Source organism: Pagrus pagrus, assembly GCF_965226575.1.
Source record: "Pagrus pagrus genome assembly, chromosome: 21".
NCBI classification, from domain to species: Eukaryota; Metazoa; Chordata; class Actinopteri; order Spariformes; family Sparidae; genus Pagrus; species Pagrus pagrus.
Window position 1 is genome coordinate 540,122 of NC_140208.1, and position 12,969 is coordinate 553,090.

General features: G+C 47.1%; 2 protein-coding genes across 2 annotated transcripts in view; both read right to left on the reverse strand.

Moving 5' to 3' along the window:
* minpp1b (multiple inositol-polyphosphate phosphatase 1b) overlaps positions 1–86 on the reverse strand; it is a gene marked incomplete at its 5' end in the record, with an annotated part of 3,171 nt that extends 3,085 nt beyond the window's left edge. Inside the window, one exon of the mRNA XM_084341729.1 lies at positions 3–86. Coding sequence (XP_084197855.1) covers positions 3–86 — 84 coding nt within the window. The remainder of the gene's footprint in view (positions 1–2) is intronic.
* Positions 87–672: 586 nt separating this feature from the next.
* LOC311250267 (rac GTPase-activating protein 1) lies at positions 673–8,017 on the reverse strand. Its single transcript, XM_084341864.1, has 13 exons — positions 7,829–8,017; positions 7,449–7,563; positions 7,090–7,292; positions 6,801–6,940; positions 6,648–6,726; positions 6,502–6,555; positions 5,007–5,096; positions 4,786–4,930; positions 3,639–3,745; positions 3,272–3,430; positions 3,024–3,119; positions 2,691–2,889; positions 673–861 (listed from the first exon to the last, which is right to left on the reverse strand). Exons 2-13 carry the CDS (start codon positions 7,537–7,539, stop codon positions 752–754), a joined length of 1,473 nt encoding a protein of 490 aa, XP_084197990.1. The 5' UTR covers positions 7,540–7,563; positions 7,829–8,017; the 3' UTR covers positions 673–751.
* Between the last annotated feature and the right edge of the window lie 4,952 nt (positions 8,018–12,969).

A 12,969-nucleotide genomic window follows, 5' to 3' on the forward strand; every position in this document is an offset into this window, starting at 1 on the left:
GCCAGTCCGGCGCAGAATCGATCAGCAGCGATCGCCACACAACGCATGCTGGTTAGATTTGTGTCCGACAGACTGCAGGACCCCATGGCATGATGGGAAACGCCTGGCTGTCTCCTGATCCAACAGCTTATTGGTTCAGACGTTGACTCAACTATATGACGTTTTATACAAACTTATTTCTGCTGAGTTGGAGAGATTTTGATGTTGAAGGTTTATTGTGTCAACAGAAGACTAAATATCTCACATTAGATTATAAACAGAACGATTAATAATTATTAACATGTGACTCATTTAAATCTGTAAAAGATTTAACAACAGTCAAGCTTGTGGTCAGTGTGATGTGAGGATTCAGAGGAGAACAGTATCAATATGTGACGGATCAATAATGAAACTACTGTCTCGTGTGTTTGACTTTAATGTATCGATGTATTAATGTAGTGTGAGACGGACGGGTCTGCTCACACGATCATAAACTGATCTGAAGCTGATTTATGTGAGAAGTGATGAGTTTTAACAGTCTGTGGTGTCAGAATGAACAACTGAACACTGATCAATGTGTCTGATCACATTTCAATCAATCACATCTGACAGGAAGTGACTGTTTCTGTGACTTCCTGTACAGACTGAAGGCTGCTGGGAAACTGTCCTACTTGATTGCAGCTTTATGGCTCCGCCCCCTGCTGCTGCCGCCTGGTCTCGTCCAGCTCATCTCCTCCTCCTGTAGACTCAGGACGACCAATAGGATGGAAGCTTACCTGTGCAGGTGCAGCATGAGGAAAGCCAGAGTGTCTCTGTTGGCCGGCGGCAGCTCTGAGATGGTCCTATACAAGACAGCAGTGCTGTTGTCGTCATCAGTTAGCTCTGACACACGCACACGCACACACACACGCACACACACACACACAGACAGATGTTATCCGGACTGTCAGTTTAGGAATCATGAGCCGTTTCTCTGCATCACCGTCTGTGTGAAAGTTACAGATGTGGAGAGGAGGAACGGTTTCTCTGCGGCTCTGATGGTGTTCAGTCTGATGGTGTTCAGTCTGATGGTGTTCACAGTCTGATGGTGTTCAGTCTGATGGTGTTCACAGTCTGATGGTGTTCAGTCTGATGGTGTTCACAGTCTGATGGTGTTCAGTCTGATGGTGTTCACAGTCTGATGGTGTTCAGTCTGATGGTGTTCACAGTCTGATGGTGTTCAGTCTGATGGTGTTCACAGTCTGATGGTGTTCAGTCTGATGGTGTTCAGTCTGATGGTGTTCACAGTCTGATGGTGTTCAGTCTGATGGTGTTCAGTCTGATGGTGTTCACAGTCTGATGGTGTTCAGTCTGATGGTGGTCACAGTCTGATGGTGTTCAGTCTGATGGTGTTCACAGTCTGATGGTGTTCACAGTCTGATGGTGTTCAGTCTGATGGTGTTCAGTCTGATGGTGGTCACAGTCTGATGGTGTTCAGTCTGATGGTGTTCAGTCTGATGGTGGTCACAGTCTGATGGTGTTCAGTCTGATGGTGGTCACAGTCTGATGGTGTTCACAGTCTGATGGTGTTCAGTCTGATGGTGTTCAGTCTGATGGTGGTCACAGTCTGATGGTGTTCAGTCTGATGGTGTTCACAGTCTGATGGTGTTCACAGTCTGATGGTGTTCAGTCTGATGGTGGTCACAGTCTGATGGTGTTCACAGTCTGATGGTGTTCAGTCTGATGGTGTTCAGTCTGATGGTGGTCACAGTAGAGCATTAACAGAAAAGCTGATTCGTTGACGTCAGTGGCGCAAGTCGACGACCCCTGAGAGTGGTCGACAAGTCGTGGTTTTTTTTTTGGGCAGTGAACAGTGACAACGAATTTGTCTTCAAAATAAGAGCTTTACATTGCATCCCATTGGATTTTAGAACTGGGTTCTTAGCGGGGGGCTTTTAATTTGAAAGTAGCGACCGTTCGGATGAAGTGATGGACTGACTGCTGTGATCAGCTGTTTCCTGGTTTTAAAACTCTCCGGCTGTGGGCCAGACAAACATCCCATGTATGGAGGTGTTCCTCCGCTGTGTCAATGTGATGCTGCATCAATCGACTTTATTGACGGATAAGTCGACTTGAAAAAATCTGAAGTCATTAATGCCCTAGTTCAGTCTGTAGCAACGTTACAGAACCAAACAGCAGTAACGTGGTGATGATGGAATGAGGAAAAAGTACTGCAGTTGTACATGGAGAAGTGTCTGTCGTCCTCCTGTCTGTCCTACTGACTCTTCTGTCTGTCAGCCAGCAGCTCCCTCAGCTGAATGGAGGTGATTATAACTCAGGTGTTTGTCTCCTTCAGTGTTGTGTTGTTGTAGTTACTGTTGTCACGGTGACGATCAGCCTCCCTCCCTGCGACTGAGAGTCAGGCAGGGTCCTCTGTTTACTGATGGTGATTATGTGATGATGTCATGTGCTGATGTCATTTAGAGTGTCACTTTCCAGGATGTTTGGTGGGTCAGAACCACAGCACATTATAACAGCATCTATATGATTATAAACAGTAGGTAGATACGTCACCATCACGCCTCTCTTGGTTCTGGCGTGATGACCTGACACACTGGAGCGGCTCTAAGACGGCGCTGTTGGTTCAGTGTCAACAGACAAAGGTGGAGAAAAGGTGATAATGTGGAGTCTAGTGAGTGTTTCCTGTGTGTGAGCAGCACCAGCCTTCGTACCTGAAGCCTCCATGAAGGTCCGGTGCAGTCTGAAGGTGACCAGCGGCTCCTTCAGGTTCCTCAGGAAGTCTTTGAGCAGACCACAAACCACGTGGACGTCCTGGACTTTACTGAGCATCAGCCCAGTTTTACCCTGAAGGAACCGTTCTCTGAGATCCTTCACCAGACGCTCCCCTCCAGGGACCCTGTACAGACCTCTCTGAACACACACACACACAGACAGACAGACAGACAGACACACAGACACACAGACACACACACACACACACACATCACCTGGCTACAGGAGCCCGCTGAGTCATCAGATCAGGTGATTGACGGACAGCTGCTCACCTCCTCCAGGCCCCTCCTCTCGATCTCCGTCACACACTCGACGACCAGCTGAGGCACTCTGGGATGGACCACCGGAGCAAAACCGTCCAACGAGTTCTGGACCAACAACAGGTTCAGGACTTCAGTTTCATCATGTGAACACAAATCTGACTGCACTGGCTCTGGTCCAGTTCCAGACTGACTGTTGTTCTGTTATGGACCAACGCTTCTGGTTCTGTTCTGGTTCTCTCAGAGAGCTCTGGAGGTACCTGTTGAGCTGAACTTCCTGTTGTGGCGGTTGAGCAGCCTCCAGCGAACTTCTGTTTGCACTCTGGATGAGCGACCACGCGGCAGCTCCTGCACTTCACCGCCATCTTCCCAAAGCGGATCCTCTTCCCGCACGGCGAGCAGGTCTCGGGCCGGATCACCTGCAGGAGGCAGAGCACAGAGTGAAACCTGACGACCGTCTGATGAGCTGCGGCATTAAAGACATTATTCTTCCTAATGAGAACATCCTCCAGTGTCCTCGACACAACTGCAGAGTCTTCTGACGGACTCGCATTCATCATCTGAGACATTAATCATCAAACTTTCTGTCCAGGATCAAAGATGAAGACTTTCTCTGCGTCTTCGTACCGTTTTGGAAATAAAAACATGTTTGAGGGTTTTCTCAGCTCTCTTCTCCGTCTTCGTTTCAGGCTCCGGCAGCGTCTCATCGCAGGGGAACCACACCGAGGTCTCATCTGAACAACACAAACAATCAGAGTTAGTGATCAACACAACCAGCAGGGACCGACTCACTGCAGCGTCAGAACATGCTGAGCTGGTGGAGGAGCAGTAGATCAAATCCATCAGCACTCAACCTTTAATGTCCGTTTGGACTTCAGTCAACTGAATTAAAGGAAATCAGCATCAGTGCTGCTGCTGTAGTGATGTTATCAGGACCGGTCACAAGAAGATGAGCAGAGGACGAATCATCAGTTCACTGCAGTGTTGTTTTCGTCAACGATGACGATGATGAAATTATTTTGTTGACGCCCCTTTTTTTCATGACGATAACAAGACGGTGACGAGATAAATATGGCTCTGATGACTAAAACATGACGAGACGTGTGTGAGTTTTCGTTGACGAGACGAGAACAGACGTAAATGTTAGTGGGTGGTTTTCTGCTTTCTGCTTAATGTGCGTGTAATCTGTCAATCAAAGCCTAAAAAGTATCTGCAATGCTGCTGCATCCTGTCCTTGTTTGGTCACGCCCACCACCCGGCATGCAGCGCGCATTCTGCTCAACACACCTGCGGTCACTCGTCACAGGACCACGGCGGCAGCGTCAGCAAAGGGGCTTGGTGGTTGGAAACGACGAGAGGATATAAACCTTGTATGTCTAAAACCATTCCTTTATTATTGGTGAAAATAGCCAACCTACAAGCTCACAATATGTTGAACTTGTAGATCTGCTATTTTCACAACTTATGTGTGACACTCTTATGATGAAGTTGGGCATTAATTCATGAAAAAAAAAAATTTAAATATGTTGGAAAAAAAGTTGAAATATGTAGATAAAAGGTTTCTGTCCAACAGCACTCTCCAATACTTATTGACCTAAATTAATTTGTTAAAAGACTTGAACTAGGACTAAAACTATCACATATAGAAATGACTAAAACTAATAAGCATTTTAGTCCAAAAGACTAAGACTAAAGCTAAAATGGTTGCCAAAAACAACACTGGTTCATTGAACTTTATCTGAGTCACACATCTCACTTTAAATATAATCACCTCCTCCTCCTCCTCCTCCTCCACCTCCGTCCTGGCTGAGGGTCCAGGTCGGGTGTTCGGGGGTCTCCTGTGTGATTCCCAGCACCATGTGGATGTGACCTCCAGTCTCAGGTGTCGTCAGTGATGCCGTCACGATGGTCTCCACCTCCTGACTCACACAGACTCACAGTTAACCTGTTTTCACTTTTTACACAGCAGGTTTCAGTCCGTCACGTCTGTGTCACCTTGTCAACACTTTTTCTCTCCAGCAGCTCTGCAGAAACGTTCCCGCCTCGTCCTCGCTTCCCACCAGCAGCCGGACCCATCGAGGAGCGCTGCACAGAACCAACAGAACATCAGAACCAGGGTCAGTTTTATACCTCCCAGAAGTCCCCTTCTTTTCTCTCTCAGCCACCTAAATACACCTGATTTTATTCATCAACATCCATGATTATTCCCCGAGGAATCGACAAACAAACCAAAAAATGGACCATCCATCCATCCACCCATCCATCCAACCATCCAACCATCCACCCATCCATCCATCCACCCAACCACCCATCCATCCATCCAACCATCCACCCACCCACCCATTCATACATCCATCCATCCATCCATCCATCCACCCAACCATCCATCCATCCACCCAACCATCCATCCATCCATCCATCCACCCAACCATCCATCCATACATCCATCCACCCACCCAACCATCCATCCATCCACCCAACCATCCATCCATCCATCCATCCAACCATCCACCCAACCATCCATCCATCCATCCATCCACCCAACCATCCATCCATACATCCATCCACCCACCCAACCATCCATCCATCCATCCACCCACCCAACCATCCATCCATCCATCCACCCAACCACCCATCCACCCCCCCACCCAACCATCCATCCATCCACCCCCCCACCCAACCATCCATCCATCCATCCACCCACCCACCCATTCATACATCCATCCATCCATCCATCCATCCACCCATCCATCCATCCACCCAACCACCCATCCACACATCCATCCACCCACCCAACCATCCATCCATCCATACATCCATCCACCCACCCAACCATCCATCCATACATCCACCCAACCACCCATCCATCCAACCATCCAACCATCCATCCACCCACCCACCCCCCCACCCAACCACCCACCCACCCACCCAACCATCCTTCCACCCACCCAACCATCCATCCATCCAACCATCCATCCATCCACCCAACCAACCATCCGTCCATCCATCCACCCAACCATCCATCCATCCATCCACCCAACCAACCATCCGTCCATCCATCCACCCAACCATCCATCCAACCATCCATCCACCCAACCATCCGTCCATCCATCCATCCACCCAACCATCCATCCATCCAACCATCCAACCATCCGTCCATCCACCCAACCATCCATCCAACCATCCATCCACCCAACCATCCATCCAACCATCCATCCACCCAACCATCCATCCATCCAACCATCCACCCAACCATCCATCCATCCAACCATCCATCCATCCATCCATCCATCCGTCCATCCAGTGATCCAGAACATCCTCTCTGGTCAGAACTTTAATAAACTGTACTGAGGGAGTTGATGGCTGAGATCTTACAGTCACACAGGATGATAACTACTAAGTCCAGCAAACACCGACCAGAACGAGAGACCGAACTCAAACTGTTCACTGCTGAGCTCCATCATCAGTCTGCTAAGGAACATGTTCTCACCCTCCTCTCTCTGACTCGGGATCTCAGCGGTTTGATGACTGTTGTGTCCAGATCCTGAAACAACATGAAAACTTTGAATTATTAAATTATTATTAATCATGAAAAAGCGGCAGACTGGTCCTTTAAGGTCATGAATCCTGATTCACCACGTCGTCATCAGTGCGGTCGTAGCTGATGTCAGAGTGACAGACGGAGAGGAAGGACGACTCGTCGATCACAGACAGCCTGAAGGAACAACACAATTATACACCGGTCATTTTATCATAACAACAACAACAACAACAACACTGGTCCCTCACCGTTTGTTGCTCCTGTGCAGAGTCACGTTTGTTCCTTTGTGTTCAAACGTGGCCATCAGAGACTTCTGCTCATCGTTCAGACAGGCGCTGGATTTACTGTCGTGGACCAGGATGTCACACATGAGCTGCATCTGCCTCTGCTGTCAGACATACAGGCAACAAACACAGTGACGAAGTGCTGCTGGCGCCCTCTACAGGACATCTTCACACATCCCGAGTCTGCACTGTGGTGGAGCTGAAGTTTGTCCTGAGGGTGGAAGGTGGTGGAGTGGTGTTTGAGTGGACTCACCAGGTACTGGTAGTCTCCTTCAATCTTGTAGCGTTTCTTCATTTCCACGTCCAGCTGGTTCCGAGCGTGTTTCAGTTTGACCTCCAGAGCAGCTTTGGCCACGTCAGACTTCACCAGCAGCTCTTTGTACCTCTTCAGGTCCAGCTCGGCGTGCAGCCAGCGCTTCCTGACCGTCTCAAAGTTCTTCACCACTTCGACCATCTCTGTCAGAGGAGAAGAAGAAAATCACATCCTCAACCTCCTCAGACCAGGAAGTGTACAGTGAGAAACATGGAGGAGTCCTGCAGCTCCACATGAACTGAAACCATCTCACAGGTTGAGCTGCTGACATGAACTGTTCCTGGATCAGTCAGTCTCACCCTGCTCAGTGTCCACGGCCTTCTCCTCCACCGTGATCCTCTGCAGACACAACGTCAGCAGCTCCTCCACGATGAGCCGAGACTCCTCCATCACTCACCTGTGACCTCCACTCACCTGTAACAGAAGGAACAGTGCTCCTCACATTTTAGATTCATACCCAAAGATGTCAAAACACAGAAGCGCTGTATTCACACAGCCACCGACACACGTGTTGTTTCACACCTGCACGGTCCGGTCCGGTCCCGACACTCCGCCCCGCCCCCTCCCACAGTCCAACAGTTTGAGGTATGAACAGGTGAGAATGAAGATGAGCAGCTTCACAGCTCACCGAACCCCCGAACCACCGAACCACCGACCCAACACGTCAGTCTGAACTCACCGCAGCTTCAAGCCTTCATCAGCTGCTTCATTAACCTGTCCGCGTCTCTGACCACGTGACCTCCCCTGTTCCTCCTATTGGTCGTGATGTCATCGGTGCCGCGGGTTCATCACGTGCTTTTAAATGACGGTACCGATCCAGTCTAATTTTAAAGTGGAACTGGATTTAACATTTAATGAGGAACGATGATAAGTTGTTATATCTAATTATATTAAAGGCTATGTGTTACCATGGCAACACCGGAAGTTGGGGTGAGCTGTGTCCCAGTTCAGGGGCTGGGTCCCCCGGAGAGGGACGTCCAGCCGCCGGAGCATTTCCTGGTTGGCCACCAGATGTAGCCCCCCCGCCCGAACCCTTATTGTTTATTGTTTGGTTTTATCTCGAACAACAACAACAAGTAGGCATCAAAATGAAATGTCAGAACAAATGTGTTCGAGAGGGAACAGGAGGAAGCAGGAAGCTTTCGTCCTGACCCTTCACAACTTAAACATAAAATACAATACAACACAAAAAAATAAAGTAAAAATAAAATACAAAATGAATTCCCCATATACCACCATAACATATTCAATTATCCACAACCCAGCCGTGACTGCAGTTAGTTATATTTGTATTATACATATTGTTTCATATAAGGAGCAGAAATATAATAGAAGAAATACATACAGAAAATAAATAGAGTTGTTTAGAGGTCCTTATTTTTATATTTGTCAAGAATTGTTTTCTTGTATCTGTTTCTAAACTGTGTAGAGCTGGTGCTGCGTCTGGTTTCCACAGTGACCCACAGACTGATACATGCTTTTAAGAGCAGTGCGTACACAAGGTTGTTTAATATGTAGTTTTCCTCTTAGATGATAATTACCTTCTCTATCTGGAAACATGTTTTGAATGTTTTCAGGCAGCGCATTATTTCTTGCTTTAAACATTATTGTTGCTGTTATAACTTTCACTAAGTCCATAAATTTCAAAGTCTGTAATTTAAAAAATAGAGGATACCTTACGTCACGATTGTGAATGAAGAGACTCACTAAAGTCTGTTCTGGTTCAAATCTATCAAACGTGTACATCTAAATTAAATTATCAACATCACAAAATAAACATGAACCCATTGGTGAATAACAACTATATTTACCACAGCATCACCAGCGTCACGTATTTTAACTGAAAGTTAACATCTGGAGGTTTTATAGTCCCTTGAAGTTTAACATATCTGGCGTTGGATGTTCAAAAGACTAAAAACCGAGTATAAACCCATTACTTAAATTTGAATGTCATGTCTGTGCCACTTGATGTCGCCATTTTCTCTTGCTTCCTCGGTGCGTCCTCCGAAAAGAGGGAAGTGCAGGCTGCATTTGTGGGCTGCGTTTGAAGGAGCCTTCCAATCGGGACACCCTTCACGCGGCGTTGTGAATTGGCCTTTAAATGCGCCCTTCGAGGGCTGCAGCCCCTGAATTGGGACACAGCCATTGTCACATTTGTCTTTAGCAAGCTGCAGGCTACGGCGAGCGGCGGTGCTTCTCCATCCTGCAGCAGCTACAGGTTTCAGCGGACACTCAGGTTAGACTGTGCAATCATTATGCCTCAGGAAGTTGATGGATAGAACATAAGCTACTGTTTGAATCACAACAAACAGGAAATTAAAGGGATTCTGAACATCAAGAAAAATAAAATAATAAAAATGAATGCTTTGAAAATAACTGCTATTGTTTCCTGAAGCTTCCTGAATGGGTGACATCCAGGTGGAACCGCTACGTCACAGAGCGGCTGGATCAAGGCTGTGACTATTCAAGCTTTCATGAGTTTGCTTCATTCGTCGCTAAAGAGGCACGTATTGCATGTAATCCGGTGTCATCCTTACATGCTTTAAGGCACTCTGCAGAGACACCAACAAGAGAGATGAAGCGCTCAAAAGCAAATACGTTTGCCACAAATGTGAAGGCCCCAGTTTCATCGAGCTCCACATCCAAATCAGACCTCGATGAAATCCGGTTGAAAGATGCTGAAAAATCAAAGAAATGGAGCACACCACTACAAAACTCAAACATAGGCATGTGTATTTGCTGTGGAGAAAACCACTCCATGCAAAAGGCTAATAGAAATGTCTGCAGAAGAAAAAAATGTATACATGAACATAAGCTGTGTTTTGCATGTCTGGGAAAAGGTCACCCAACTCCATTGCATGAAGATCGTTTCACAGCAGAATCTAAGCAAAGTGCAGTTGAAGAAAGTACATCCTCACTATCATGCTGTGTGAACGGAGGAGAAGGTGGGAGCACATCTATGATTGTGCCAGTGTGGATTTCAGCACCTAACGCTCCTGATAATGAAACCCTAGCATACGCCCTACTGGACACACAAAGCAGTCACACATTTGTTGATCAAGAGGTGTGTGAAAAGCTACAGGCAGCAATGGAGCCAGTAAAGCTGAAGCTCTCCACCATGATGGGGAAAGATTCAATTGTGCAGAGTCAAAGAGTATGTGATCTCAAAGTCAGAGGTCTCTCCTCAAACATTTCCATCAATTTACCTCCAGCCTACACGAGAGACTTCATTCCTCTTGACCGCGCACATATCCCCACTTGTCAAACAGCCAACAAATGGAAACACCTTGTCAGCATAGCCTAAGAGATGCCCCCATTAATGGCTGTGGTGTCAGATTATTGATTGGCTATGACTGTGCCAGAGCGCTAATTCCAAGAAAGTTCAGCACTGGGGGTGACTATGAGCCCTTCGCCATTAAAACTGACCCCGGTTGGAGCATTGTGGGAAGCGCACCACAGCGTGTGACTGCTAAAGAGGTGACTGGTCTTTGTCATCAAGTATCTGTCAGAGAGCTACCACCTTTAGCACCATCTTCTGTCATTAAGGCTCTTGAGTCCGATTTTGCAGACACCAAATCAGGCGACAAAAGCATATCTCAAGAGGATATTTGCTTCCTGCAGATTTTAAAGGGAGGAATCCAACAAAACGAGCATGGTCACCTTGAGATGCCTCTTCCCTTCAAGGTACGTCCTCCCCTCCCAGACAATAAGGGTTTGGTTTGGCTGAAGCACCTCAAAAGGAAGCTGGACAGAGATCCAGTTCAAAAACGACTATGTGAGGTTTATGGAAGGTGTTTTCAAGGATGAGGATGCAGAGAAAGTAGACACCCAACCAGAGCCTGGGAAAATCTGGTATATCCCACATCAAGGGGTTTACCACCCAAGGAAACCAGACAAGATTTGGGTGGTTTTCGACTGCTCTGCAAAGTAAGAAGGCACCTTATTAAATGATCATCTGCTAACAGGACCCGATCTTACAAATGGTCTCACAGCTGTACTGTGCCGTTTCCGTAAACATCCCATTGCAGTTGTGTGCGATGTGGAAAAAATGTTCCACAGGTTTTATGTCAGCAAAGAAGATAGAGACTATTTGCAGTTTCTCTGGTGGGAAAACGGGGATACAAACTTAGAACCCACAGAATACCGTATGAAGGTGCACCTGTTTGGAGCATCATCTTCCCCTGGCTGCGCTAATTATGGCATGAAACACCTTGCTAGTCAAAATGAGAGAGTGCCCCTCTGCAGCTAGCCTCATCAGGAAGCATTTCTATGTTGATGATGGCCCCATAAGCGTGAAATCGGTTGGTGAGGCAATTGAGTTAGTCAAATCAAATCAAATCAAATCAAATTTTATTTGTATAGCCCAAATTCACAAATCACAGTTTGTCTCAGAGGGCTTTACAATCTGTACAGAGACGACACCCTCTGTCCTTCGACCCTCGATTCAAGTGAGGAAAAACTTGCCCCAAAAAAAAGCCCTTTTAACAGGGAAAAAAAAAATGCGGAAGAAACCTCAGGAAGAGCCACAGAGGAGGGATCCCTCTCCCAGGACGGACAGACGTGCAATAGATGTCGCATGTACAGAGCAGATCAACGAGATCACAATGTATACAAGTGTCATTGAAGGCAACCCAAGCTGTGTGTGCTAAAGGAAAGTTGCACCTTCACAAATTCCTTTCCAATAACCGAGAGGTACTAGATTAACATTGCAGAACGCGCTGTGGAGGTATAAAATGTTGATCTCAACCATGATGACTTACCAGTGCAAAGAGTGCTAGGTATAAGATGGAACATTGAAAGCGACAGCTTCTCCTTTAAGGTGACACTTGATGAGAAATCAGCGACATGATGAGGGATTCTCTCAATTGTGGCCTCTTTATACGACCCTTTAGGGTTTCTAGCTCCATTTATCCTTAAAGGAAAGAGTGCTGCAGGAGATGTGTTAGAGAGGTATGGGGTGGGACGAACCACTACCCAGGGATTTGAAGCTAAGGTGAGAGACTTGGATGAAGGATTTGGAAAACCTTGAGAAGATCGAGATTCCAAGATGCTTCATAACTGATAGCTTTGGTGAGGTCCAGAGAGCTGAACTGCATCATTTTTCTGATGCGAGCAGTCAAGGATATGGCCAGTGCTCTTACATCAGGTTGTTGAGCAAAGAGAAAGTGCACTGCTCCTTGGTCATGGGCAAAGCAAGAGTCGCACCAACCAAAATAGTCACCATACCAAGGTTGGAGCTAACTGCCGCAGTAACCTCAGCAGCCGTGAGCAACATGTTAAGGGTGGAGCTAGAGCTCAAGATTGATGAGGAATATTACTGGACAGATTCTCAAGTGGTTCTCGGCTACATCAACAATGAAGCACGAAGGTTTCATGTCTTTGTTGCGAACCGTGTCCAGAGAATACGAGAAACCACTGACACAAGACAGTGGCACTACGTCGACACAGGAGAGAATCCCGCCGACCACGCCTCCAGAGGCCTCAAGGTGGCCGACCTCATCAACTCAAATCGGGGATTACACAGGTGCTGAAAACTGAGGCTGTAAGGCAGTTTGACATTCAAGGACTCCAGTCAAGGTTCTCAAGATGGACCACAGCGGTCAATGTCATTGCTCGTATCCAGCGATTGGCTAAGAGAATCAAGACTACAGAACCTTTAAATGTGGAAGAGAGAAGGCAAGCCGCACTGACTATTATTAAGCTTGCACAACAAGATGCCTTCCAAGAGGAGTTGAACATGTTCAGCCAGAAATCAGGAAAGCTGCCTTGCAACCACCAACTCTATCAGCTTGACCCGTTCCTCCCAGATGGTATAATGAG